The sequence below is a fragment of the Lissotriton vulgaris genome, chromosome 4_1, assembly GCF_964263255.1.
Source record: "Lissotriton vulgaris chromosome 4_1, aLisVul1.2, whole genome shotgun sequence".
NCBI classification, from domain to species: Eukaryota; Metazoa; Chordata; class Amphibia; order Caudata; family Salamandridae; genus Lissotriton; species Lissotriton vulgaris.
The window spans coordinates 221,147,178-221,171,894 of record NC_141691.1 but is presented as its reverse complement, the minus strand read 5'-3'; the positions used below and the strand labels follow the sequence as shown (position 1 = coordinate 221,171,894).

At 47.3% G+C, this 24,717-nt stretch overlaps 1 protein-coding gene across 2 annotated transcripts in view; it reads right to left on the bottom strand.

Annotated features, from left to right (window-relative positions):
• Positions 1 to 24,717, bottom strand: part of LAMP2 (lysosome associated membrane protein 2) — a 434,546-nt gene that overhangs the window by 244,004 nt on the left and 165,825 nt on the right. For both annotated transcript variants that reach the window (XM_086918517.1, XM_086918518.1), the window contains exon 6: positions 20,520 to 20,642. In XM_086918517.1, the coding sequence (XP_086774643.1) occupies positions 20,520 to 20,642 (123 nt within the window). The remainder of the gene's footprint in view (positions 1 to 20,519; positions 20,643 to 24,717) is intronic.

The window sequence follows — 24,717 nt, the reverse complement described above, 5'->3', positions numbered from 1 at the left end:
GAATAGCCTTCTCAATCCCACCAGAGATAGGTCTAACCTTAGCCGCTTTGTGGCAGCTCAGCGTATGCGGAGGACGATGATTAATATGATGCACGAGCTCGGGTTAGTTGATGTATGGAGCTCAAAGAAGGAGGGTGAACCGGGCTTCACTTTTTTTAGTAAAAAGTATGGCTACTCCTAGTTTGGACTATATTCTTACAGATAGGTCTTGTCTAGAGTTCTTAGTAAATCTCTATTCTTCCATCTATCTTGTCTGACCATGCCCCAATAACCTGCCTCTATCGAAAGGGGAAATCAACAACTGCTCCTAGGTGGACATTGAAGAGAGCAATGTTGTCAAATGAGGAGTTAATAAGAACTATCAAAACTTCGACTGTGGAGTATTTCCCAGAGAATGTGGGTTCAACATCATTGGAGTAGGTTTGGGATGCGTTTAAGGCCCATATTCGTGGTGTACTCCACAACTGGATAAGCTCCAAAATAGGGAAGAGTCTTCAGAATTTAAAAGGATGGAGAAGGAGATATCTAGGCTAGAAAGGGTTAGATCTAGCTGTGTATTAGAACACTTGCCGCAAGTCCTTAGGGACTTGCGTCAGCGCTTGGCCTATAGGGATAAATTAGATCAAAAGCTCAGAGCCCAATGGGCAGTTTATAATAAGGAAAGTTTTGAATATGGCGTAAAGGCAGGAGCCACCCTAGCAAGGAAGATCAAATGTGACGGAATGAGGAACAACATTAAAATAGTGGATGAGAGTGGTACAACATCTTGCCACCAGGAGGATATGCAGAGGTGTCGGTCTTTATTTTCTAAGCTTTATAAAGACAGGGCTCCTTCCACCGCTTCAATCCAAGACTGGCTTAAAAGTAAAGCTTTACCTAGCCTGTCGAGGGAGGGTCAGGACCTATTAGAAGGCCCAATCTCTGATGAAGAAATAATAAGCTGTCTAAAGAAGATCAAAAATAATAAGGCAGCAGGGACAGACGCACTTCCGGGGGAGGTATATAAAACCTTGGAAGAAGTTAGTGCCCAGACTCAGAACTGTTTAATTTTATCTTTAGCCCTGAAGGCAGGATCCACGGTCATGGAAGGAAGCAATAATTGTACTGATCCCGAAGCCCCGTAAAGACCCCTTAGAGCTGACTCATACAGACCAATCTCCCTGCTGAATGCAGATTATAAGATCTTTACTAGCATTCTGGCAGGGAGGTTTGGTGAGGGTAGCCCCGAAACTAATCGAGGACCAAAAGGGCTTCCTGCCGGGAAGATACATCCAGGAGCAAACTTTACAACTAATAGCGGTGGCACGGTCGGAACCCTTGGTGGTAGCCGCATATACGACCAAGGCGTTTGACCGTGTGAATTGGTTGTATTTATGGGAGACCCTAAAAGTAATGGGTTTTGGTCTACCTTTTATTAACGTACTAACCAGATGCTATGAAGGGGCTTCCGCTGTTATTCTTAACGGATTGACACCAAGTTTTAGTATTCAAAGGGGAACATGACAGGGATGTCCTATTTCACCCCTGTTTGATATTTATATGGAGCCCCTGGCCCAAGCCTTCAGACTTAACGAGGAGATCACTCCATTCCAGGTATCTGAATACAAGTGTAAATTGGCCCTCTATGCTGATGACCTGCTGGTGTCCACCAACAATCCAGCGGAGGTGTTTCCCAGGGTGGAAGAAATCTTGACTGAGTTTGGCCTGCATTCTGGATACTTGGTCAATCTCTCCAAGACAGAGGTTATGTGTTGGGGAGTGGAGGGCTATGCTGGGAGGCACTGTGAGGAGTTTAGGTATTTGGGGATTACTATAACCCATGATATAGAGGACATCCCCATGACGAACCTGAAGAAAGTGTCTAAAGAAATCGATCATCTTTTCTTGAAATGGCAGAGCCTTCCTCTCACTATCTTCGGCAGGGTAAACCTGGTAAAAATGGTCATCCTGCCGAAGTGGACATACTTGTTGGGGCTGTTCCACTCAACTTTCCTGGGAAACAATTGGATAAAATTCACAGTAAGATAGGGAGCTTTATATGGGCTAACAAAAACTCCAGGCTATCTTGAAAAAGTTAAAACGGAGACTACTCCAAGGTAGCCTCTCTCCCCAATGCATTTTTATACTCCCTTGCCTTTTTGTTTAAAAACATCCGCTGTCTACTCTCCAGCCCTCCCGGTTCTAATTGGGGGATGATCCTGAATGCCATGGTTCACTTCGAGGGAGGTAGTACGGGGTTTTTATATAAATTTGGTGCTCCCAGATTTTTCAAGAAAGTACGACTATTCCTTCCAGGGATCTTCGCCCTTCCCAGTCATGGATGTCTGATTTTGTGTGTTCCATGGGGATGGTTGATTGCTGGCGTTTGCTCCACCCTACTCAGCGACAGTACTCCTTTTTCTCGGGTGCTCATGGCAGCTTTTCTAGGCTGGACTACGTCCTGGCCCCAGCGGCCCAGGCACAGACTGTTTCCACCGCGCGCCTCCTGGCCCGCGGCATCTCGGACCACTCTCCGGTCTGGGTCTCGTTTGACTTCCAGGTCCCTGCGTCTTCGCGGGTGGCCCCCATTAACCCCTGGTACTTTCGCGACCCGAAGACCCGATCTCTCCTGGCCAAGACTATGGACCGGTACTTTGCTGAGAATACTGGCTCCGTTGCCTCTGCCGTTTCCCTCTGGGAGGCTTTCAAGACGGTTCTTCGTGGCGAGGCCTTCTCCCTGATTGCTGAGGCACGCCGCCGTCGCGACGAAGACGTGATACGGCTGGAAACCGATCTCGCAGACTTGAACGCCCGGCTGGCACTGGGCCCGTCCCCTGACCTGATCCATGCCATCTCGCTTAAGCAGTCCGAACTCCGCGCCACCGCCACTGACGCAGCGAAGGCCTTGAGCAGGGAACAGCAGGGTAGAATATACGATTCCGGCGACGAGGCCGGTAAACTCCTGGCCTGGTTGGACAAGCGGGAATTGGCGTCCCGGGTGGTCCCGGAGCTGGTGGGTGAGGATGGTTTAACCTTGACTGACCCGGCGGCCATAGCCGGGTCCTTCGCTGAATATTTTGAAAGGGTTTATACCTCCGCGACTCCCCTACCGGAGTCCGCCTCGGCCTCATTTCTGGATGACATTGACCTCCCCTGCCTCTCTGATCTTGAGCGTGAGGACATGGATCGCGACCTGACGTATGACGAGGTCGCTTTGGCGATCCGCTCACTGAGTTCTGGCAAAGCACCGGGTCCCAACGGTATCCCGGTTGAGCTGTACAAACTAAAGGCGGATGCGCTGGCCGCACCGCTGCGCAAAATGTTCCTCGAGGCCTGCGCGCAGGTGGAACTCCCCCCCGACCAGAGACTCGCCACTATCGTGGTGATTCACAAGGAGGGGAAACCGCGGAACTTGCCCCGGTCCTACAGGCCCATTTCGCTGCTCAACGCTGAACCCAAGATCTTGGCGAAATTGCTGGCCAACCGGCTGGTGGGCGTGATTGCGGACCTGGTACATCCGGACCAGTCCGGGTTCATACCGCACCGGAACACTGCACTTAACTTGAGGAGACTCCACGCAGTTATGGCACGCGCCCACTCGCTTGGCGAACCGGCGGTCCTAGCCTCGCTTGACGCTACTATGGCTTTCGACTCCCTAGAGTGGAACTATTTGTGGGCAGTACTAGCCAAACTGGGCTTCGGGCCCTCCTATATTGGCTGGGTCCGACTGTTATACTCGGCACCGCTGGCTAATGTGGCTGTTAATGGTCGGCTTTCGGCCTCCTTTACGCTGCACAGAGGCACCAGGCAAGGCTGCCCGCTCTCGCCGCTCCTGTTTGCGCTAGCGCTAGAGCCCCTAGCGGCAAGGCTTAGAACGCACCCTGATGTTTCGGGGATCACGTGGTCGCCTGGCTTTGAGGACCGCGTGTCGCTTTACGCGGACGACATCCTCCTTTATCTCACCTCCCCTTGCCGCTCGCTCATCGTAGTCTTTGACCTGCTGGGCACCTTTGGATCTTATTCGGGACTGGTGATTAACTGGTCTAAATCCTCACTGTATACGTTGTGTGGGGATACTCCACGCCTCCCCCGTGGATGCTCGATTCAGGTGGCCCAGCAGGGCTTCCGATACCTGGGCATCTATATATCGCGCGATTCCCGCGTCCGATATACGCGTAATCTTCTGCCACCGCTCGAGCGCTTGCGGAGGGATGTCGAGATCTGGAAGAAACTGCCTATCTCTTTGATGGGCAGGGCCGCATTGTTCAAAATGATGGCGTTGCCCCGCTTCCTCTATGCATTGCAGAACTCTCAAGACCCGATCCCGACCAAATATTTCGGTGAGATCGAATCCCTGCAGCGGACACTGCTGTGGGATGGGCGGCCGAGAATCTCACTGCTTAAATTGACTATTCCCTGCTATGACGGTGGTATTGCACTGCCGGATATGCGGCGGTATTATTGGGCATCCCAACTTGCGGCGGTTAATCATGGCCTTTATGGCCCTGCGGTCAGTCCGGGCTACGCCATGGATCGGTGGCTGGTTAACGACGGCAACTATTACCGAGCGCTTTATTCCAGGTCATTGGATCGTAGATTGACGGGCCCCACTAGAACAACGGTGCACGTGTGGCGTGCGGTCACCGACACCCTCGGCTGGAAAGATAAGGTTACTCTGGCCACTCCCCTGTACGATTCGGACGTGTTGGGGAAACTGTGGAAGACCAAGGGTTTTGACCGGTGGGACACCATCGGAATATCTAAAGTTGGAGATATGGTTGCGCGGGGCAGGATTAAGTCGTTTGCTGAGCTGCAGCTCAAGAACCAGCTGGCATCGACGGAATATTTCCGACACGCCCAACTCAGGCACGCTCTTTCCCCCCACGTATTGGATGGAGGTACCATTCCCGAATCGTCGCCCCTGGAGGATAGGGTGCTGGACGGCTATATGCCGGACAGCGCCATTTCCCTGACTTATAAGAAACTGATCAACGTGAGGGTGGACTTGCTTGAACGACTGAGGATGCATTGGGTGAACGATGGCATTGAAATGGATGATGAGGAATGGCAGTCGGCTGCCTCCTCCCCCAGAGAGGTGGCCATATCGGCGCGGTTCCGTCTGGTCCAGCTGAAAATCTTCCATAGAGTGTATGTAACTGGCCCCAGGCTCATCCACATGGGGCTCTCCACGGATGGCCTGTGTCGGCGGGGTTGTGGTATGCTTGCTACTTTCCTGCACATCATCTGGGAGTGTCCTGGTGTGGCTCGGTACTGGAAGCGAGTGCATGAGGTGATGGAGGAGGTGACTGGTGTGGCCCTGCCGGCCGAAGCTCGACGTTGCCTCCTCAATGTGTGGTGTCCGAACGATTACAATGTGGCCCAGACCCGATGGGTCACCCTAGGCAACATGGTGGCTAAGAGGGACATTGCCCAGAAGTGGGGTGCGTCCGCTCCCCCCTCTCTTAGCCTTTGGGAGACCAACATGGACTGGTGCATGTTGCGGGAGAAAACAGTGTACGTGGCTAGGGGCAAGCCTAAAATGTGGAAATCAGTGTGGGGTGCCTGGAACTCATATCGGGGCGATTTGTGCGAACCCCCGCTGGAGCCGGACCCGGAAGTCCAGCCCTCACCTTGAACAGCAACCCTTCCCGTAATTCCAGTCGGAACATCCTGCTGTGATACCCCCCCCATTACTTTGTACTGCACTTGATATTCTGATTTGAGTTGGGTGTGCGGCCCCCGGCCCCCTCCCGCTGCGCCCCTTCAATGTTTCTGTACTGTCCTCAGCCACTTTCTTCTCCTCTTCTTTCCTCTCTAACCTTTCGTCGTGCCTAGGCACTTCGCTCTTTGAAGGCCTTCCGGGGCCCTCCTATTCTTTGGTTCTTCTTCTCAAGTTGTTAGTTTTTGAAAATTAAACCTGACTGCTCCTGCGCACTGTTTTTGTACATGAACCTACCTGCTACTACAATGCTGCCTGGGCTCCGGGATGTATGGCTGAATAGCGGTGTACTTTTTCTATAAATAAAGGTTTTTCAAAAAAAAAAAAAAAAAAAAAAGAAAGTACGACTAAAAGTAATGAGGTCAGCTCTCAGGGTGTGGCAAACCTGAAAAAGAAGTGGGGAATAAGATATTATTCCGACTTTGCCCCTATTTGGGACTCTCCAGGGCTCCCCGCCTGCCTAAATGATATCTTGGCTATTCCGATTAGGAGGGTGGAAATGGTCATCTGGTCTGATTTAATATCTTCAGATGGAGTTCACCCATGGGATGTGTTAAGGGCAAAGATAGGAGACCCCTTCTCCCGCTTCAAATATCTGCAAATAGGTTCTTGGTTTGCTGCTTAGAGACCTTATTGGTGGAAACTGGGAGATTGAAAATACACTCCAAAATGTAAACAAAAACAAAAAAACAAAAAAAAAAAAAAAAAGAGGTAGGGCTATGGTACAGATCTCCCTCCGCCCTACAAGGTATGGAATGCATCAGTCTTGGAAGACTCCTCCGCCGATTTGTTTTTTCTCTCCCTTCATAATTTATATAAGTATGTCAAGTCAGCCTCGCTAAAGAAAAATCATTTTTTTGTGGTGAACAGATTATACTACACTCCAAAAAAGATTGCTAGGTTTGCTTCAATCTTAGCTCCAAAGTGCCCGAGGTGTGGTTTAGTGGAGGCTGACGATTTGCATATGTTTTTTATCCAATATGCGTCTGTTCTTGGCATGTAGAACTGTAAATTCACATGCTTTGCACAAGTCTGCCATTTAGTGTTGGGTCTGGATGTTTGCACTTTGTTTTTCTTCGGAGAAGTCTTTTCCAGTCACGAGGTAGGTGTCTCCTCCTTTCGGTGATGGTGTGCAAGGGCATTGACTCCATTGTTAGATTGTTTTCCCGCAGAGGGTGAGAATGGAGTTAAGAGTAGAAAAGATGTCCATGTGAATGTATCCAAGTAAGATATTACTGCAATGGGTATAGGTACCTGGCAGAGGCAGATGGGCTTTGCATAGACTATACAGCAGTAATCTCCCAAAGTGGTGGCTAACCTGAAGCTGTTGCAGTGGTTTGAAAGTGTCTACGAAGAACTGACTGGCCTACATTAGCTTGTTGCCTCGCTAACATCTACACAATAGTGTATTGTGAATGTGTGACCTGTAGATCATGTTGCAGGTTTCCAGATGTCTGCTATGTGGAGGTTTTCTAAAAAAAAGCCATAGAAGCCCCCGGTTTGCTAGTGGAATGCGCTCTAGGGGGACTAGTCAAACTAGTTTGCTTTTGTATAGCATGTTTGAATACATTGGACTATCCACCGTGCAATACCAGATTTAGAAATGGAAGTGTCTTTGGGAGGTGGCGCAAAAGCAACAAAGAGCGGTTTAGTTTTACGAAAAGGCTACATACTTTCTATGTAATTGAGTAATGCTTGTTTAACATCGAAAGTGTGTCGAACACGTACTGCCACAGAATCTGGTTGAGGGAAAAGCACAGGCAACCCAACAGATTGGTAGATGTGGAAGGCAGAAATTTCTTTGGGTAGAAATGTAGGGTTAGTACGAAGAACCACTTTTCTGGTGTACTTGTAAAAATGGTTCTTCTATGGTTAGTACCTGAAGGTCACCCACTCTCCTCAGTGATGTGATAGCAATGAGGAAAGCAACTTTCCTTTTGAGAAATTGCAGTTCACATTTATGCAATGGCTCAAAGGGTGGAGCCATTAGTCTGGTAAGAATGATATTAAGATTTCACACTGGGGTAGGTGGAATTCTTAAGGGAATAACTCTTTGGAGTCCTTCCATAAAGGCCTTAATAACTAGAACTCTGAAAAGAGACAGATGTCTCTTCTTAAGGTATGCTGCTATAGCAGTTAATGTAAACTTGTTTAATTTCATCTCCTTACAGTTGCTGCACAACTTTCACAGCTGTATTTATTTCTATTCTGTTGTAAGATTGGTCTAGGCATTTAGTAAAATGGAGGATTATGCAATGCAAATCAAGTCCGCTGGTTCCTCCATAGGTATTTCTCCCTTTGGGAACAGCAGAGGTGGTTAGCTTTTAGATTCTGGCCATCTGGGAAGATTCAGCATCACTTCTAAGGGTCTATGACAAGTGAGGCACCACTGGGAGGTTCAGGACTCACTCAGGCAAGGCCCATGTGTGGGTTCAAGATGGAGGTAGACTTTTGTGTCCCTGGACTATGAACAGGAGGCCAGCAAACTAGCCATTGTGGGTCACTATGGAAGTCCTGGATCAGTTGAAGATCCAGTCTTTGTACCGAGGAAGAGGGTAGTAGGGCAGCAATCCAGCAGGGCAACAGTTCAGCAGAGTGGCAGTCCCAGCAGCATAGCAGATCTTTGGGTCAGAGTATCCACAGCTCCAGAAGCTTACTGAAGAGTTTGTGGCCGCTGTCCTACGTTAATGCTCTAGTACCTTGATACTGGAAAGTGGGAGAAGCTTCCAGACAAAAGCTTTGAAGTGCATGTAATTTCCTGACCCCTCCCCCCAATCTAGCTCCAAGCTGGCTGCTGTGACAATGTGAGGCTGTTAAGCCCTTTGTGTGAAGGTAGAGCACAGGCTATTCAGCTGCAAGTGGAGCATCACTCAGATCAGCCCCCATCCTGCCAGCAGATGGCCCACCCAATCCCCTTCTGTGGGACTGTCTGGGAGGAATTCACAAAGTCTGTCAGTTACACTCAGCCATGTGACCCAGGCCAGGCTACAAGCACAAAAGGATTGGGGCAGAAAAATGCCAACTTTCTATAAGTGCCATTTTTAAAATGGTAATCAAAAACCCAACTTCACAATTAAATAGGGTATTTCACAAAAATTACAAAAACATAAAAAATGCAATAGCTACCTGTTTCCAATTTACAACTTATTAAATTGAATAACTACCAGGACATGTTAAACTCAAAAGTACATGTCCAGCCTTTTAACTATACTGCACCCTGCCCTGTGGTTACCTATGGCCTACCTTAGTGGTGATGCATAGGTAATAAAAGGGAAGGTTAAGGCATGGTGAAGGGGTTTAAATGCCAATCTTGGAGTGGTCTTTCATTTTACCTATACTCACACTCAGGGTCCCTGATATGTTTGCCCAATATCACATTATGGGCTATGTCGCCTATCTTTAAAATGGTGTCGGTCAGGCGATTTCAGGTCTACACCCTGTGTAGTTCCCCAAAGGTGAGCAGGGGGGCCAGCTGGACATCAGACAACGTTTTCTTCCTCATCTCCCCGTTATGTTTCCCTCCCTCCGATCTTGTTTTTCTATGTTTATTAAATGCACTAGCAACGGATCCAACTGTAATTAACTGTAATTGATGTAACGCTGTAACACGTCAATGTTCATGTAAAGCACTCTGATACCTCCGGGTCTAGCCTGGACTTAGTCTCCTCGCTGCGTCTCCTACCCCCTCCCCCACCTCTTCCTTCCTTCCTGTATTCTTTGCTTGCTTCCCCTATTCCATTCCTCGCTCCCCTGAATCTCTTTTCCCCTGCCTTCTTTGTTTATCCTTGTGCCTATGCTCCGCTTAATCTCCCTCCCAGTCGCCCTTTTACATTATACCCTTATCCACAGTGACAAGGGAGTCTCACATAGTGGAGGAATGGGATTGATCACCTTACCTCCGGGAACCTACCCTGCCGGAAGTCTGATATAGTGTTCACACTGGGTTTTCTACCCCCTCCCCCTAAGTGTGCCCATGACCAAAGCACTCCTCTCCCCTTGTTGGGGAGGGATCCAGCATCTAAGTCCTGGAGTCTCAGCGACCCCGCTGAGAGTCCACTGCGACAAAGGAATCACAAAATGGAAGACTGGAATGATCCATTTACCGTGGGGAGCAGCCTCCCATCCAGTCAGACATTAGACACAGTTAATTCTTCGTCTCCTTGCTATGTCTCCTACCCCCTCCCCCACCTCTTCCCTCAATCATTCTGTGCTTGCCTTCCCCATTCCTTTCCCCTCTCCCCCTGCCTGCTTTGCTTTTCCTTGTGCCAATTATCTCTTAATCTCCCTCCCCGTCGCCCTTTTACATTACCCATTACCCTTCTACTAGCTATGAACCAACGGATGTAACTTGTAATTGACGTACCTTCTGTAACAATGTGTAACTTGTAATCTATGTAACTCTCCTCACGTACAGTGCTCTGATACCTCAGAGTCTAGCCAGCACAATATAAAACTCAAGAAATAAAATTAAAGAATTGCGGAGAGACCCTCACAGGCGAGTAGTGGGCTTCACAAATCCCTGATTGATTGAAGTGTAGATATCATTAGTAGGGCATAACAAAATGAGGGAGAAAACATGACCAGTCTTTCAGGACACTCATCACAGCAGGTAATTTAAATAATGATGGCTGGTCTGGAAGACTTAAAGGACCGGTCTGCTCTTTATGCATTTTTCTATCAATGCCTTGCAGGGCGAGGGACAACATAAACAGAACACTTTGGACAGTTTTGCATGGAGTGGGTCAAGCTGTTAAGCAAAACGCAAGGCTACAAACTTGTCGCAAAGGCAGCATATACAGGTTCGGTTGAGAGACATCTGGCTGCTAAGATGACAAACTGTTGCCACAAACTAGGTATGGAGGTGTAGGTTGCACATGTTATGTTATGTTAAAAACATTTATACCGCGCACGTACACCGAGACGGTTTCTTGGCGCTCATAACAAACATAGCTAGCCAGGGCAGGAGAGTTACTCAGAAGCCGCCTTAAAAAAGTGAGTTTTGAGGGTTTTGCGGAACAGCTCATATGAGGTAAGATGGCGAAAGGAAGAAGGGAGGGAATTCTAGTAGGAGGGGCCTAAAAAGGAAAAGCATGATCCTCCATGTTTTTTACGGCGGAAAGATGGAGTGCAAAGGAGATTATTGGCAGAGGACCGTAGATTGCGGATTGGGGAGTAGCGCTTAAGTTTGGAGGAAATGAAAACTGGGGCCTGGTCATGCAAAGATTTGAATAGGGTGCAGCCTAGCTTAAAGGAGCATCGTTTAGCCACTGGGAGCCAATGAAGGCTCCTCAGAAGGGGGGAGACATGCTGATGTTTGGGTTGGTGGTACACCAGGCGTGCTGCCTGGTTCTGGATCAGCTGAAGTTTGTGAAGCTGATAGGCAGGAATCCCCACATACAGAATGTTGGCGAAGTCGATTCTGGAGATGACCAGAGCCAGTATTACTAGAATGAGTGCCTCTAGTTAGAAATCTACAGATCTTGCGGATCCTGCGTAGCTGGAAAAAGCAGGATGATGTTACCGCAGAGATCTGAGGTTTCATGGAGAGATCCTCCGAGATGATCACTCCTAGGCTTTTCACAGAGCTGACCGGGCAGGGGGGGAGGCCCAGGGAGGGAGGCCAATAGTTGGCATCCCAAGGACTGGAAGGACCGCCTACCAGGACAAGTTCCGTTTTAGACGGATTCAGCTTGAGCTGGCTGTGAGCCATCCAGTCCGAGATGAGTAACATGGTTGCTTGGAAGTTGAGGCGAGAGGAAGGTGTAGTGTCCAGGGGAAAAATCAGTTGTAAATCGTCGGCATAATTGTATATTGTAGCAGAAGAATGGCGGAGAGAAGCCATGAGTGGTTGCATATACAAATTGAAAAGGAGGGGAGAGAGCCGAACCCTGGGGAACACCACAAGTGAGGGGGAGAGAAAAAGCAGAGAAGGTGGAAAGGTGGACTGCCTGGGAACGGTCCTGCAAGAAGGATCGAACCCAGTCGAGGGCAGTGCCCCGAATACCGGCGTTTCTGACACGGTCGATCAAAATAGTGTGATCGACCGTGTCAAAAGCCGCCGACAGGTCTAACAATACGAGGGCCTGGGAGATATTGTTGTCAGCTCCAGTTCGAAGTGTGTCCATCACGGCTGCAATCACCATTTCCGTAGAATGCAGGGGGCGAAAGCCCGCCTGCTGGGGATCAAGGAAGAAAGAAGACTCAATAAAAGTGCTCAAGCATTTAGTGACGTAGGTCTCTAAGATCTTTCCCAAGAAAGGGAGAAGGGAAATCTGTCTATAGTTGCTTAGCACTAGGGGGTCCGCGCTGGGCTTTTTCAGGATGGGTAACACTACCGCCTGCTTGAAAGCTTCAGGGACGACGCCTGATGTTAAAGAGGAGTTGAGAAGGGCTAGAGCAGGGTCAGGGCAGTGCATGAAGATTTCTTTGAAAATGTGTGGGGGGCAGCAATCCTTTGGGGACCCGGAGCTAACTTTGTGAAGAAGACTGTTGAATTCGGTGATGGAAATAGGAGGGAAGAATAGAAATTTCTGAGAATTTTCCGGGGGGAGGGGGAGTGATTTGGTAGGGGAAGGTGGAGAGATGTTATTTTTAATGGTGGAGATCTTATCTAGAAAGAAAGCATTGAGCTCATCACACAAAGCCTGAGTAGGAACAGGTGGGAGGGTGACACGATCGGGGAGGGAGAGCTCATTGACTATTGAAAAGATGTCTTTGGCTTTTGAAGCCGACGCCAGAATTTTACCAGAGAAATAGGAAGTCTTAGCCTCTAGAATGGAGGATTTGTATTTGCTAAGTAGGTTTGTAAATTCGGTCTTAAGTGCTGGGTCATATTTGTGGCGCCAGCGCCGTTCGGCCTGCCGAAGAGCCAGTTTGTCTAATTTCAGCTGGTCCGTGAACCAGCGCTGGGCATCGTGGGGGCGCGAGACTTTGATAGCCTTTAGAGGGGCTACAGAATCAGCAGCTGTCTTCACCCAGTATTCGAGAGCGGAAGCTTGGTCCGAGACAGATTCTGAGGCTGAAGGGGCTGAAGTCGCCAGAAGGGAATGGAGTATTGACATGTCGGCATTCTTCCAGTTGCGGGCTGTGATGCTAGCGGGGCGCGGGGGGCGAGAAAAACTGGGAAGATCAATGGAGAAAGAGACAAAGTAATGGTCTGACCAGGTGCAGGGGGTGATCAAGGGAGGAGAATGATCGAGATTGGCAGTCCAAACCTGGTCGAGTATGTGCCCCTTGCAGTGGGTGGGGGCAGAAATCAGTTGCTGACAGTTCAGGCTAGTGAGGGTGTCAGAGAACAGCTTAGAAAGTCGGCATTCTTGGGGATCTGTGGGCCAGTAATTAAAATCTCCCAAGATAAGGATTCTGGAGTGATTTATGAGAAGCTGGGAGAGAAGTTCCCCAAAAGCTTCAGCAAAAGCCGGCATGTAGGTGGGAGGTCTGTACACAGATAAGGGAGGTAGTGGTTGAGTGGAGCTGGATGACGAGGGTTTGAGAATTGGGAATGGGAGTGCAGTTTAAGGTGGAAAATAAGTGTTCCTTGCGAATAATAGCTGCTACTCCTCCGCCAGCTTGCCCCCCGGGGCGAATAACATGAAGAATGTAGTAGCCGATGGGGAGGGCGGCCAAAATATCGGGTGCAGAGTCCTCCGTCAGCCAAGACTCAGATAAGAAGGATATCTACATTAGTATCTTCTAATAAACAGTAGATTTCTAGTTGGTGTTTCACCAAGGAGCGCGTATTCAAGTAAAGGATGGTGAGAGTGCGACTGGCGGGTATAGGTGATGGGGAGTTAGCGAGAACATGGGAGGGAACAGGTCCAGGCAGGGGAGGGAGAACCAGACAGGGGGTGGTGGAAATGCCGCACTCATGAGCCCGCCTGATGGCTTCGGGTGGCAGGGGGACTGGGTGTTGAAGGGAAAGCAAGTCCACGGGCGAGTACCTGAATGTTTGGGCAGAGTGAAGGGCCGCAGGGCGCAGCCGGCCGCGGACGGGCGCAGACGGGCAGGACTTTGGCTTGACTTCGGCGCGAAGTCGGCGCTCCCGCTGCGCTCGTCCGCTGCGCTTCCGCCATGCCGTCATTTCATATGACGAGGGCGTAAAACCACTATACCGCTAACCTGCGCTGGGTGCGTCAGGGCGGAAGTGGGGAAGAGGAATGCGGGCTATGGCGCTCCAGCGTACGACCCTCCGCACAAACGGCACTCAGCCGGGGCGGACCGGGGTCAGGAGCGAGGGAAACAGGTAAGAATGCCCACAGAGAGCAACAACAAAGCCAGTTGCCGTTATAACAATGAAAATTGCAATAAAAACATGTACAGCGGTAAATGCGGAGGAGCCGCGATAAAAAGTTGTTTAGTCAGCTAGTTCCAACACAGAGCATAAATAACACATGGCAACCTGGATCGCCGCGTCTGCACATGTGCAGAGCCTGGCCTTGCTGTGACAGGAGATACCCCTGGAAATGTAGCCAGATAGGAGAACAGATGCTCATGTCCAGGAGTTCCACAAACCATACGCCATTCCCAATTGGGGACACTAGGATGATGGACTCCATTGTTCTTGATCTTCAAAGTGCCGACAGTGTGTTCGGCAGTGGCAAAGAGAGCCATGGTTCTCTATATTCTTGTTAAAGACCCTGCACCACATCCAGATGTGACTGCCATCTTTGATCTGCAATGATTAGACTGCTTAGCTCGCCTGCTCTGGCGTTAAATCCACCAGATGGCAGCTCACCCCCCAAAAAAATCCCTTGCCGGTCTAGCCACATCCAGAGTTGCAAAGTCTCCTGGCGGAATGTCCTAAACCCCCTCTACTTGCTGCATTACCACATGGAATTGGTAACCAGTGGGCACCAGCATCAACTTTTTGATGGGGGGCAGGAAAGATCTCAAGATCAAAAGGATGGCTCAGAGCTTCAAAATGGAGCAAGGCCGAGGCTGGAGTCCAGACGACTGATCTCCACCTTTACCAGAAGGCCTCCTCAACACAAAAGCTATGTATCCGTCACTACTGTGAGCTCTGTGATTGGTAAGGAGAGGGGTCTACCGCTGACCTAATTGAAACCTAAACTTATCGGAAAGATTCTACTGCGATTCCAGGTCCCACTACACAGCCGGCATATGCCACCTGGCATGCTTGACTAGAAGGATGAAGGAGGCCATCAGTAACGGAGTAAGGACAGATGTAGAAACAGAAGGACCATAGCATGTACGTCTTGGGCTTCACTCCAGGGACCAGGCGCGAAACCGCCTCATCTCCAGAATGGCTCCAATAATAGGGAGAATCTATAGAGGAATCAGATGTGACTTCAGCATGTGGATAGTGAATCCCAAACTTAAGAGGTATGCAGTTATCAGGAGGTGGGTGAAGACTGCCTGGAGAGCACCCACATTCAACAGCCAGTCATTGAGGTAGGGCAAAACTGGGACCACAGACCCCTGAAGTTGTGCTGCAATCACTACCATCACCTTTATGAACACCAAAGGGACACTGGTAATGACAAGGGAGAGCTCAGCAAACTAAAAATACTTTTGGCCTACTGTGAACCTCGTAACACCTGTGGGCTTGCAGGAAAGGGAATGTGAAGATAAGCATCTTGTAGGTTCAGCACTACCAGGGTCGAGGGCAGACAATACATGGGCCAGTGTGAGCCTCAAACTTTTTTTTTTTTGAAAGGCACTAGGAGAACAAAGGTCTAATATGAAGTGGAGACCCAAGTCACGCAGCACTAGAAAGTTGCATACAAGACCACTACAACAGACAGCCATCATCGAGACCCTCTATGGATCCTTTAGCCAAAACAGCATGCACCACCAGCTGCAAGAAAGACAGATGGCCCTCCATCAGTTGTTCTGAAGATGGAAGGTGCAGTGGGGGTTCAAGGAATGGTAAAGTGAAATCCCATTTGCAGGACCCGCCTGTCAGATATCATAGATTGCCACTCTAGCAGAAAATGTCAGATACTACCTCCAACAGGATATCACTGTGCAGGGATTTTAGTTTACCGCCCACCTGGCCGGTTAGGCCTCTTTGGTCAGGATTTTCCAGACAGACATTGTAAATGTAAAAAATGTAAATTGATACTTGTATAGCGCACTACTCACCCGCAAGGGTCTCAAGGCACTTGTAAGAATACCGCTGTGGAACCCCTCCTGGCTTTCCCTGTGAGGCGTCCACTCCTGGGCACCCCCAAGGTGGAGGCCAGGCATCCTTAGCGTTGTGGGGGCCGTTGGAGATTAAGCAAGCTATTGCCTAGAGTTGCAGAGTGGGACTCCATGATTGGAATAGGCACCGAGGCGAGAATTATCAGGTCCGTGGAATTTTTTAGCCCAAGACCCGCCGAGGCGGGGAATTGAACCCTGGTCCCGGGCTAGACATCTGCATCAGGGTCTGCCGCTCTAACCATTGAGCCACATTGTTGCTAATTTGGATGGCCTCCTCTCCAATGTCACACTATTGGGAGACTTTAATCTTCATTTTGATGCATCACTTCCCTCAACCACCATAGATTTGATTGAGGGTATGGGGACGTTCCAACTGATCTAAAAAGGGAGTGGTTCCACTCACTCCAAAGGCCATTTATTGGAGCCTATATTTTCTAATATTCATAATCTTCTGGTTAGGGACCCCATTCTCATACTTTGGACAGACCATTTGCTTATTTCTTTTTCATGGCCCTCACAAGTTGTCACTATCCTAACGATAAAGACAAAAAAAGTACCCGTTCCAGGTCCAAACTTCCTTTGAAGTCTTGGGTGGCTACCCTTAAAGATAGTCTGCCCATGCTGGACCTGGATCCTGTTACGGCTAATGACCATTTTAATAACTGGCTGTAGTCTTCCCTCAAATCTGTACTCCCAAAAAAACTTATTTATAAAAAAGTAGGAATAAATAAAACTGCCTGGTACTCCCCGAATGTCCGGGAGCTCAAACAATCATGAGAGATTAGAAAGGAGCTGGAGAAAGGACTATCTGGTCTCCCAAAAAACTGAATATAAAGCAGCAATTAAACTATAAAGCCGAAATAAAGGGCACCCAAACTCTTTATTACTAAGATAGAATTACATCAGCTGCAAACACTCCCCGTGAAATATTTTGATCGCAAAAGCTTTCGCTACCCCATACACCCTCCCCATCCCCATACTTCAGAGGATCTTCAACTCAGATGTCATCAGCTAGCAGAATTTTTTTCAAATAAAATGAAACCGATTTACAGGCCTTTTCCACAGGCCCAAGTCCCTCAAATGAATTCTAGGTTTGTTACCACATATCCAATCCAATCATGCTCACTGGAAGAATTCCCTCCCCGGACCATGACTTTCCAGGGGATATTGGGCCGTTTTAAATCTGGCTCCCCTCTAGACCCGGTCCCCTCCTCAATTTTAAAACAAGTTATTAATTTGGTATCCCCAGGGATACTGGATTTAATTAATACTTCTTTGCGGACAGGAATTGTACCCCCTGCATTGAAGCTAGAATTTGTTAAAGCCCTCCTAAAGGAACCCAATTTGGATCCTGAGGAGTTGGCAAACTATCGCCCCATATCCCTGTTACTCAGAGTTGGGGACATAGCTGTGAAGTATGTGAACTCCATCCTCTCGTCTTTTTTGGAAAATAACTGTCTCCACCTTACTCATACATGATTCAGAGCACAGCAGGGTACGGAAATTGCTCTTCTCAGTGTTATGGAGGAAGCTAGAAGAATACTTTATGGTGGAGACTGCGCATCCATTACTCTTAGATCTTAGTGCAGCCTTTGGCACCGTGAACCATCAACTACTGATTCAGCGACTTAGAAATGTGGGAGTGTCAGGAACGTATTGTAATGGCTGCAGTCCTTCCTGGAAGACAGATCTTTTGAAGTCCTGGAAGAGGACAATGTCTTACCTGATGCTATTAAACTGTGGGGTACCTCAGGGATCTTCCCTAAGCCCCACCCTATTGAATATCTATTTGAGCCCTATATTGCTATTTGGGTACAAATAGTCACTTATGCTGATGACACCTAGCTGGTGGTCTCTATCAATCATAAAGATAGTTCCTCACCAGGCTTAGCCTCTTGTCTTGGAGCGATATCTAAGTGAATGGATGAATCATACTTCAAGCTCAATGGAGCCAATTCTGAGCTTATGCTACTGGGCAACTCAGCCCCACTGAATATAGAGCATCTCTGGCACAGTTGCATGGTTCTAGCCCCTAACCCCAAAGAACATATTAAGAGCCTAGGTTTGTAGATTGAACACAACCTAGACCTTAATAAACAAGCTTGAAAGGTTGCGGTTAGCGGCTACAGAATGCTGAGGCTGATCAGAAAGATCCTCCCTTTATTACCTTTTAGTGCTAATAGGCTGCTAGATCAAGCATTTATTCTTTCGCGTTTGGATTATTCCAACGCACGATGTCTTGGAGTACCACCTCCTTCGATCAGAAGACCGCAGACTGTGCAGAACTGTGCAGCCCGTTTGCTGTGGAATACTCCCAGGCATATGTCTGCCAAACCTGCTCTTGCCGCCCTTCAGTGACTCCCTATTAAAGAACAAGTTCAGATTAAGGCTTTATGCATCGCTCCTAAAGCACTCTCTGACAAAGGCTCTCCTTCGATGCGCTCTCTCATCCAGCCATACCACCCAAAATCTGAAAATAAGCGACTAATCACAGTTGCGAAAATCAGAAGAGTTCGAAGTGGGGGCTGACTCTTCTCGTATATAATGTGGCAGAGCTATGGAACCTCCTATCTCTTCACATACACTTAGAGGCAGACTACTTTATCTTTCGAAAGAAAGTAAAAACTCATCTTTTCCCTTGATGTCCGCCTAAGTGTTAAGTTGCTGCCGTTTGCGCTGGGATGCCTGCGGGTGAGCATGCACTTTACAAATGCTACTTTTATTATGCTAACCAGGCTTGGAGGGGGCAGAAGCTGGAGGTGTGAAAGACTGGGCTGTAAGCTCTCCCTGCGGTTCCTGCTCACTCCTATGGGTAACAAAGCCGCTGCCATGCAAGGAATGTGGAGATTGCTGCACATATTGGGGTATTAAAAGAAACTTACCAAAGGCGCACAGGGGGGGGGGGGGGGGGGTGGGGGTGGAACTGCTATTGCTGGGAAGAAAAGTAGGCCTATGAAATGTATTGTGGCCCTTTAATTGCCCTAGTGCTCCAGACTCAAATCTGTTTGATCTCAAACCAGTCAGGAGACATTGAACAGCATATTCATAAAACTGGCTTGAATGTCTCCTGAAAAAGAAATGGAGCGATTCCATGCGTATCTGCCAATGGCCACATTAGTGCCAATAGCCCTGCCGAGGAGGTCAGTGATATTCAGTCTCCAGCAGATAAACTTGGCTGCATCACACCCATCTTGCATGGGCTGGGACACTCCTGGAACAATGCATACCACTTACTGGGGAGGAAAGAGTAAGCAAATTGTGGCAAATTGTGGCAATGGATAAGAGCCATTTTATGGAAAAACAGGACTATTTGCCACAAAATGAAGAGCATTTAAAAAATGACCATAAATGTATTGTGAAGTGAGTACTTATAAAACAATTATATCAAAGTTATCGTCAGAAAAATTAAGCTGGTCACAGAACTATGAAGGGTGAAATTAAGGTACCACTCTTACAAGGTTTATTAGGACGAACCAATGCAACAGCTGTGTCATGGTAAACATTTCCAAAATTTTAAAAAGTAACTGTGAATATAAATTTTATATGTTCCAATTCAGTTGTGAGTAGTCTTCTAGAAAAGCACACACACAGTCAATCATTCACAAGCACGCACAAAAACTCACCCTTCACATGCACAGTCACAGCATGCACACATTTATTCACACATACATTCAATAGGAACTTAAATGAAGTGGAAAGTAGATTTGGTGGCAGGAGGGAAAAGCAAAGGCCTTGGTGGTTGCTGGAGGCTTCAGGGAAGGAACTGCCAAAAGATACCTGGTCATGGGTCACACCCTCAAGGCTGTGAAACTTTCAGCCCAGCAAAGTGTCAATCAGGCGTTTGTTAAGCACGACTACTCACCCAGAGAGCCAGGTTGAGGTTTCTTGAGAGGAAGCGGCCCCTTGATCTGGTCTTTCTGGTGAGGGGGACCACAGTGTAGGAGAGCTGGGCGATCGTAGGGTCCTCTGGGGTGCGTGGAATTTGAGTTGGCTGTTCAGATGTCTTTGCATTTAGCACATTTATAGCGCCTGCCTGACCCAAACCTGAAGGGTGTCTGCCAGGCTGACAGTTTCTCAACCAAACAGGCACTCTTTATGCTCAAAGATCTGGAAGTAGTACTGCCGAACACACCAAGAGGCTTTAAAGAACTGGGCATAAGGTTTTGGTCTGGCTCAAAAATAGAATGTCAGATATTTGAGTTTAGAATAAGTGGCAAAAAGGAAGGACCAACTTCTGCTGGGGGAAACAAAAAAAAAAATAGAAGTTGCTCATCCCCTTTTCATAATAGGGCATGTTTTCAACCCTAGCAAACATGTATTATGAACATCCCCCATAAAGAAACTAAAAACGTGGACCACAAGTTTCTATTGTTTAAAGGATATGCACATCGAACTGACTTATTTAGGTGAAATAGTGCTCGACTTACCCCGTTCCAGCCCATAAAAAAAAAAAGTAGATTTACTCTGCCAAAACAAGAAACTTGACCAAGTCAAAACATTTATAAGGCTAAGGCTTTGCATCCCATTTACACTTATATTCAAATAGTCTTCACAGCAAGTCGAGATGAATGTTCCATTGAAGAGACTACCAAAACACTGCCACTAAATTTGCCTAGTTGAAGAGGAATTTTGCATCAATATTAATAATTATACTTACAAGAACAAAGCCAAATTCAATAGCTCCAGTGTTGCTGTCATTAAGAACCATGGTGGCAGTGTGGTTATCACAATGTCCGCTGCTGCTTGTTGTATTGGGATTAATGTTAACCGGCGAGCGCATCTAAAAACAGAAAAAAGGGCATGTACAGCAGTTCATCCAACACACAGACTACACGAAGAACTGGAGTTAAACTCCTGCTAAAACAGCAAACAAATCATGAAATAGAATCATTAGAGTGATGGAAGCAGGAAGGGGATTAATCAATTTTGCCAATAGTTTAGAGAGCTTTTAAGAGACTAAAAAAAATGGTGGCATAGCAAATGCAATTACACACATTTGTCATGCGGCATAAAGGCAGAACAGAATTAAACATTAACAGAAGGTTCAACAACGTGTAAAGCATCTAAAAGGATTGAATTATAACACTATCTGCCAAAGAACCATCAAAATGCCAAGGGGATCTTTGGGCCTGGAAAAATAAAATAAAGTTATTTGGCACTGGTCCTTCAGCTTAGCCCATTTCTAGGAGAATATGCCTATCTAATAGAAGTTAGAAAGAGCCATATTTACACTAGATTTTCTACACTCCATGTTTAATTGGTCTGTACACTTAACAATCTGGCTTGGATCCAACACCTTATGGTCCCATGTTGGCCTTTATCTCCCAAAAGGGATACAGTGAGGAGGTGTTTCTTGTAGCAATCTTAAGTCACAGCAAAGCATCAAAGATCAGTTTAAAGTGGATTAGTAAAATCAGCACTAGGTTACATCTGAGAAACGTTTCCCCACCAATCCCCACCTCACCAAAAAAGCAAACAACTCCCATTCAAATGGGACACATTTTCTCTGTGTCTAGGTCAAACAGCATAGGCTTACCATAAAAGGTGGAGGGACTTAAACACTCAATGCACAGAAACAAAACAGGTCCATTAATAAAATACTCAGTCAGTACTTCAGAAAAAGGACTTGAATAGGTAAATAAACATTACCCTTAACACTAAAATATACAAAGGCTACCAGAAGTCCCTGGCACCTTCGGGCTCATGAACCAACCCCATAAATACCATAGAATAAGACTACAAATCTGGTCACCACCTATATCTAGGCCTATATTAATCAACAAGGTAAACTTTGGAGGAACTCTAGCAAGTTAGTAAATGTCAGGGCTGCAATGATAGTGAAAGGTTATATCCTCAATTATGTAGTAAGTAGGTTAACTCAAAGGACTCCTGTGACTAACTATATATAGCATCATCTCAGTGTTTATTTGGTTTAACATGAAATGGGAATCATACTGCCTAAACTTAGGCTAGGTAAATATAGAAAAGGAGTAGGTTTCAAAGACTTAAAAAGCTGTCAACCTTGCGTGTGAAGGGCTCCAAATGATTTCAGACTAGGGCTAATGTAGGTAAAGACTTCTAATGGCTTAGGATACGAGACATGGTAAATTCAGGCAAATTCGGTTACTTCTGGTCCCTGGGCACTAGTTGACAGGTGCAGACCATTAGAATGCTCCATGATTAAGTGCTCATACTTCCATCAATCGAACAAAAACAATAACGGAGACCTCCCATTTGAAAGAATAAGCTTTTATATACTAGGAAGATATACAGTGGCCAAATTGGACAAACAAATTAACTACAAAAAACAAAAAGTATTATATTGGTTAAAGGAGCAAAGAGCAAGTTACTTACGTTCACTAATTCTCTTTCTGGTGGATACTCACACCACTGAATCTCCCAAGGCACCAGATTGGATCCAGGAAATTTTCCAGCACGGCAATAGATGGATCATGCGGCTATGCACAGGCTCGAAACAAACTCCGAAAGTGAATAGCAGAGCCGCGTAAAATCACCACCCATGAGCACTAGCGTAAGTTTGATTTTTGCCTTTGTGCTATTTGGAGCGTAAAGCAATTGTAGGTGACAGTGCGCTGATCGAACTCAGGAACTTTTAAGGTGTAAAAAGAGGGAACTTCACAAAATGGGGAGGTGGGAGGAATCTATAGTTATTCACTTTATAGATCGTTACTGAAGGTAACCTGTTCTTCTGATGGATAGGTCTAAATGCAGATTCCTCACCGTTAGAATAGATACCAAAGGCATAAAAGTGTTTCCAAACCAAATGGGCAAAGTGTCCTTACCGCCAGACCTCGCGTCCAAATAAAAACACGGAGGGTAGACAAATTATCCAGCTGAACATGGGTTTTTTGGTACAAGTAAGAACAAGCATTGGCAAAGCCAATGGGTATTGCTAATGTGAGATTTGTTGGTTTTGCGATTTTTTTAGCCATGTTGTAAATGGCTGAAAGCAAAGTAAAAAAGCTGTATGACACAGCCAGTGCGGTCTTCGTTACAGCACTGAAAAAGGTGCGTAATTCTATGCGCCAAAAACTTGTTTTTATCTATTGTGATATTTTCATTTTGAAGTTGTAATTCTGTGAAGTGTTATGTACCTCTTTTAAAATTAGAGTGCTCACCCTTAGTCGCATTTCCTCCCAGTTCCAATGCAGCTCATGCAGTTTGTGTGGAGGGAGTTCATCACAACCTTGTTTTCCGATCTTCCTCAATTCTGGTGGCTCTTCGTGGTGGCCATCTTGGGGAAGAGAACATCTTGGGGGAGTGACCGTCTAGTCTCTCCCCCTATCTCTCGAATAGCAGCTTGAAAAGGGCTGTGGTGCTGATGCGCAGCGGGCGTGCCAGTGGCGCACCAAAGGCAAGCCAGTCTGAGCCAGTGTGCCGCCATACATGCTGCCCTTTGTGAGAGAGTTTAACTTGCACGCTGAATAATTTATTGAAGTTTAGGAACGCGGTGAGCAGTTGGACAGGTTTGTGGGAACGGTGTGGAGGGTCCATTCTGTGGTTTACAGTGTGGCTTTGAGGCAATACATTCTGTCCCCACACCGTCACTACCTCTGGTCCAGGAAGCATATTAGTATGCTCAGTCTCAACTGTCGCTCATTAGCCAAACACCACGCTGATGTACAGGACCTTTTAGAGTATGACTTACCGGACGCCCTCTTTCTTACAGAGACATGGCTCTCTGACGTTATGACAGTTTAGCCAGGCCTTGCGCTTCCTGCAGGCTATAGTATCCTCTCTTAACAGGGCATCTAGAAGTGGGGGCATAGCAGTTTTTTTAAATGCTGCTACCCCGCTATCTTCATAAAACATGCGGTAACCGGTTGCGAATATGCATACTTCCATTCTTACACGATGTCAGGGCTCCTATTACACTGGCCCCCTGGGCCATCCTTGGATTTTAGGGAAGCCCTTGTGGAAACAGTCAGCACATGGACGGTTAATACCGCCAATTTCACAGTCCTAGGGGATTTAAACCTTCATTTGGACAATCTCTAGGACACTGACATGGCGAACATTGTAGCTGACATGGCAGCTTGCCAGCTGGTGCAACTGGTCACGAGTCCAACACATAGCTGGGCATTTGCTGGACCTAGTTTTTACCAATATACCTTCGATTGCAGTGCATGTGCCCATTACGATGGTATGGACGGACAACTTTTTGGTCTCGATGTCACTCCATGGCCTAATCCCCGCTCAGCCGGAGGTTCAGACGACCTCCCTCAAACTCCCCTGGCACAAACTGAACTAGGAGCATTTTGATGCCCGCCTCTCGGCCACCTGTCGGAGTTTGCCAGAGGACTCCCAACAAGGCCCATAGGGTGTTTTCTAGAGGATAAGCCAACCGTTAGATAGCCTAATCCCTAAAAAAATGGTCTGTTAAATCATAAAACAAAAACGAGACCATGGTTCAAGAACAAACTTGCCGATATGCGCAAGGGATGTAAGAGGCTGGAGCAGATATGGAGAAGAGATTAGTCCTGCTGCAAAGGATATCAGGCAGCAATTATGCAAATGCTACTTACCAGTATGCATCTGTTCTTGGCATGTAGGGCTGCTGACATTCATATCTGTGCATAGATCGCCGCCTAGTGTTGGGTCTGGATGATTGCACATTGTTGTCCTGGAAGAGTCTTCGAAGTATCATGAGATAGGTGGCTCCTCCCCTGGACTACAGTGCGCATGGGCATCGCCTCCATCCCCAGATTGTTTTTAGCCATTGGGAGAGATGGAGTGAAGTGTGTGAGTGATGACCATGCTATGAGCATATATGTACATGAACACTGCAGCTGCTACAGGCGCCGGGGAGGAGGGTGGGTGATATGAATGTCAGC